General features: G+C 56.3%; 1 protein-coding gene across 1 annotated transcript in view; it reads left to right on the forward strand.

Moving 5' to 3' along the window:
* The window catches only part of DNMT1 (DNA methyltransferase 1), a gene marked incomplete at its 5' end in the record, with an annotated part of 16,018 nt that overhangs the window by 3,294 nt on the left and 8,072 nt on the right, over positions 1-4,652 (forward strand). The window contains 7 exons of the mRNA XM_042020221.1: positions 158-273; positions 388-589; positions 668-801; positions 894-1,067; positions 1,769-1,990; positions 3,006-3,198; positions 4,193-4,283. Coding sequence (XP_041876155.1) covers positions 158-273; positions 388-589; positions 668-801; positions 894-1,067; positions 1,769-1,990; positions 3,006-3,198; positions 4,193-4,283 — 1,132 coding nt within the window. The remainder of the gene's footprint in view (positions 1-157; positions 274-387; positions 590-667; positions 802-893; positions 1,068-1,768; positions 1,991-3,005; positions 3,199-4,192; positions 4,284-4,652) is intronic.

Below are 4,652 nucleotides of genomic sequence, written 5' to 3' on the forward strand. Positions count from 1 at the left end.
TGGATGGAGGAACCCATCCAGGTGAGACCAGAGTTGGATCTCGTGGATGGAGGAGCCCATCCAGGTGAGGCCAGAATGGAGGAACCCATCCAGGTGAGGGTGAGGGCCTCCATCCAGGTGAGGCCGGTGTCTGTAACCGTCCCCATGCCCCCGGCAGAGCGATGGCAAGAAGGATTATTACCAACGTGTCTGCATCGACTCCGAGACCCTGGAGGTGGGCGACTGCGTGTCCGTGAGCCCCGACGACCCCACCAAGCCCCTCTACCTGGCCAGGTGGGTTCTCCTTGGGGACATCCCCCCCAGCCCCTCTACCTGGCCAGGTGGGTTCTCCCTGCTCCCATGGGGTGGGGACACAGGGACGTCCCCTCACGGCCCCGCACTCCTCAGGGTGACGGCCATGTGGGAGGACAGCAGTGGCCAGATGTTCCACGCCCACTGGTTCTGCCCCGGCTCGGACACGGTCCTGGGGGCCACCTCGGACCCCCTGGAGCTGTTCCTGGTGGACGAGTGCGAGGACATGCAGCTGTCCTACATCCACGGCAAGGTCAACGTCATCTACAAGGCGCCCTCGGACAACTGGTCCATGGAGGTGGGGACAGCCCCGCGGGGTCCGGCCCGTGCCGGGAGCGGGGCCGATCCCGGCGATCCCGGTGTTTTCTCCCAGCAGGGCGGGCTGGACATGGAGATCAAGATGGTGGAGGACGACGGGAGGACGTATTTCTACCAGATGTGGTACGACCAGGAGTACGCGCGCTTCGAGAGCCCGCCCAGCACGCAGCCCAGCGAGGACAACAAGTACAAGTCAGTTTTGGTGGGGAGGGAAAAAAAGAGGAATTTTGGGGTCTCCCGGCCCCGAGTGGATTTTTGGGGAGAATTCCGTGGCGTTCCCGCAGGTTCTGCATGAGCTGCGCGCGCCTGGACGAGGTGAGGCACAAGGAGATCCCCAAGGTGGCCGAGCCCCTGGAGGAAGGGGACGGGAAGATGTTCTACGCCGTGGCCACCAAGAACGGGGTCCAGTACCGGGTCGGGGACGGCGTCTACCTGCTGCCGGACGCCTTCTCCTTCAGGTGGGCGCGGGGATCGCCTCTTCGGGGTGGGGTTTGGGGAGCAGAACTTGTCGGGTTTGGGTTTTCCCAGCTGTGGGTGAAAAGTCTCGTGTCCCAGAATTTCCAGAAGTTCAGCTTAAAAAAATGAACCCGAATTTGATCTTCTGTCGTTCAACCGAGCGGCGTCTCCGATAGGAGAACCCCGCTGCTGTGTGTCGGGGATAAATTGGAATTAGGGAGTTACAGGATCAAAGAATTGGGGTTGGGAGACCCCTCTAAGACCCTCAATTCCAACCCTCAACCCAACTTTTGATGGATAAATCGGAATTATGGAATCACAGAACCAGTTAAGGTTGGGAGACCCCTCTAAGACCCTCAATTCCAACCCTCAACCCAACTTTTGATGGATAAATCGGAATTCTTCGATGAATTAAGACTGGACAACCCCTCTAAGATCCTCAATTCCAACTCCTAACCCCATTTTTGGGAGGCAGCTTGGAATTACGGAATTAAGGCTTTTCAACCCCTCCAAGACCCTCGATTCCAAATCCTAACCCAACTTTTGGTGGATAAACCTGAATTAATCAACGAATTAAGACTGCAAGACCCCTCCAAGACCCCCCCAGTCCACCCCTTCACCCAACGCCACCGCCCCGCCTCCCCCAGCGCCGCATCCCGACGCGTTTTTGGGGCGCTTCTCGCCCTTTTCCCCGTTCCCCCAGCGTGAAGCCGGCCAGCCCGGCCAAGCGGCCCAAGAAGGAGGCGGTGGACGAGGAGCTGCACCCGGAGCACTACCGGAAGTACTCGGAGTACATCAAGGGCAGCAACCTGGACGCGCCCGACCCGTATCGCGTGGGGCGCATCAAGAGCATCTTCTGCAGCCTGCGCAGCAACGGCAAGCCCAACGAGGCCGACATCAAGCTCAACATCTACAAGTTCTACAGGTGCCTCCACAGGGGGGTCCAAAATCCTGGGATTTGGGGCGTTTTGGGGGCTGGGAGGGCTGGGAGTTGTTGGTGAAACCAGGGCTCGGTCGGGTGTCCCAAATCTTTGGAGGTTCTCGGTCACCTTCGCAACTTGGATGGTCCTCGTTGGACTTTCTCAGCTGGGAAAACGCTCCCAAAACTGGGGAAATTGTCCCAAAATTCATGAGGAGTTGGGCTCATTGTCCCCAAAAATGGGAAGATTATCCCAAAATCCATGAGGAGTTGGGCTCATTGTCCCCAAAATGGGAAGATTGTCCCAAAATCCATGAGGAATTGGGGTCAGTGTCCCCAAAAATGGGAAGATTGTCCCAAAATCCACGAGGAGTTGGGGTCAGTGTCCCCAAAAATGGGAAGATTGTCCCAAAATCCAGGAGGAGTTGGGGTCAGTGTCCCCAAAAATGGGAAGATTGTCCCAAAATCCAGGAGGAGTTGGGCTCATTGTCCCCAAAAATGGGAAGATTGTCCCAAAATCCATGAGGAGTTGGGGTCATTGTCCCCAAAAATGGGAAGATTGTCCCAAAATCCAGGAGGAGTTGGGGTCAGTGTCCCCAAAAATGGGAAGATTGTCCCAAAATCCAGGAGGAGTTGGGGTCAGTGGCACGAGCAGCGCTGGGAACGGGAGTAGAAATCCACGGACTTGGATGATCCTTGTGGGACATCTTTGGAGGTCTTTGGACAGTTTTGGACATTTTTGGATGCTTTGGGACACCTTTGGATGTTTTGGGACATCTGGGGACATTTTTGGACATCTCGGGATGCTTCCAGCTCCCTTAAAATCCCCTTAATTCCCTTCTTCCTTAATCCCACCCCCATCCCAGCTCCAACTTTCCCTCCAACCCTCCCAAAAACCCCCAAATCCCCTCTCCAAACTCTCCGGGGAGCCTTGACCCAGCCCGGTCCCACGGCGAGGACTCACCTCCGCGTCCTTCCCCCCTGATCCCGGCGTTTTTCCGGGAATTTTCGGTGCTCGCAGGCCCGAGAACACGCACAAGTCCATGAAGGCGAGCTACCACGCCGACATCAACCTCCTCTACTGGAGCGACGAGGAGGCCACCGTGGAGTTCCGGGCGGTGCAGGGCCGCTGCTCCGTGGTCTACGGCGAGGACCTGCCCGAGAGCATCCAGGACTACTCGGCCGGGGGCCTGGATCGCTTCTACTTCCTGGAGGTCGGGGAAAACGGGAATTCCAGAGGGGCTGGGGGTGGTCCTGGCGGGGCTGGAGAGCTCAGGGATGGAGGAAAGTTGGGGTTTGCCATGGAAGGGTTGGAGTTGGGGCCGGTTCCAGCATTTTAGGGAGTAAGTCTTGGATGCTAAACTGGGTTTTTGGAGATCTGGATGAGTTCCTGGTGGGTCTGGATGAGTTCCTGGAGGGTCTGGATGAGTTCCTGGTGGGTCTGGATGAGTTCCTGGTGGGTCTGGATGAGTTCCTGGAGGGTCTGGATGAGTTCCTGGAGGTCTGGATGAGTTCCTGGAGGGTCTGGATGAGTTCCTGGAGGTCTGGATGAGTTCCTGGAGGGTCTGGATGAGTTCCTGGAGGTCTGGATGAGTTCTTGGAGGTCTGGATGAGTTCCTGGAGGGTCTGGATGAGTTCCTGGAGGGTCTGGATGAGTTCCTGGTGGGTCTGGATGAGTTCCTGGAGGGTCTGGATGAGTTCCTGGAGGTCTGGATGAGTTCCTGGTGGGTCTGGATAAGTTCCTGGAGGGTCTGGATGAGTTCCTGGTGGGTCTGGATGAGTTCCTGGAGGGTCTGGATGAGTTCCTGGAGGTCTGGATGAGTTCCTGGAGGGTCTGGATGAGTTCCTGGAGATCTGGATGAGTTTCTGGAGGTCTGGATGAGTTCCTGGAGGGCTGCAGAGCCCAGGGATGGAGCCAATGGGCTTTTCTGCCTCTCCAGGTGGATTTTCCATGGAGGAGTTGGAATTGGGGCCTATTCCGACTTTTTAGGGACTAAATCTTGGATGCTAAACTGGGTTTTCAAGGGTCTGGAATTGTCCCTGGAGGGTCTGGAATTGTCCCTGGGGCCTCTGGATGCGTCCCTGGGGTTCTGCTGTCCCGGAATCACGGAACCTTTCCCTGAATCCAGCGGGATTCGGGCAATCCCAGGGTCATTCCCAAGCTGGAAAAATCCCAAATCCTTGGGGGTTTTTGTTTTGTTCTTCCAGGCTTACAACGCCAAAACCAAGAGCTTTGAGGATCCTCCCAACCACGCCCGGAGCTCTGGGAACAAAGGGAAGGGAAAGGGGAAAGGGAAAGGTGAGGCTGGGAAAGGGCAGAAAGGGCTGGAAAAATGATGGAAAAGAGGTGGGAAAGGGGTGGAAAAGGGGCAGAAAAGGGGTGGAAAACGACTAGAAAAGGGGGTGGGAAAAAGGGTGGAAAAGGGGTGGAAAAGGGATTGGAAAACAAGTGGGAGAGGGGCGGAAAATGGGTGGAAAACGACTAAAAATGGGGGTGGAAAAGGGGATGGAAAAGAAGTGGAAGAGGGGTGGAAAATGGGTGGAAAATGACTAAAAATGGGGGCAGAAAATGGGTGGAAAAGGGGCAGAAAAGGGATTGGAAAACGAGTGGAAGAGGGGCAGAAAATGGGTGGAAAACGACTAAAAATGGGGGTGGGAAAAGGGTGGA

This window comes from Corvus kubaryi, unplaced genomic scaffold, assembly GCF_017639235.1.
Source record: "Corvus kubaryi isolate FWS band 111438036 unplaced genomic scaffold, C.kubaryi_AGA036_p1.0 36909, whole genome shotgun sequence".
Lineage (NCBI taxonomy): Eukaryota > Metazoa > Chordata > Aves > Passeriformes > Corvidae > Corvus > Corvus kubaryi.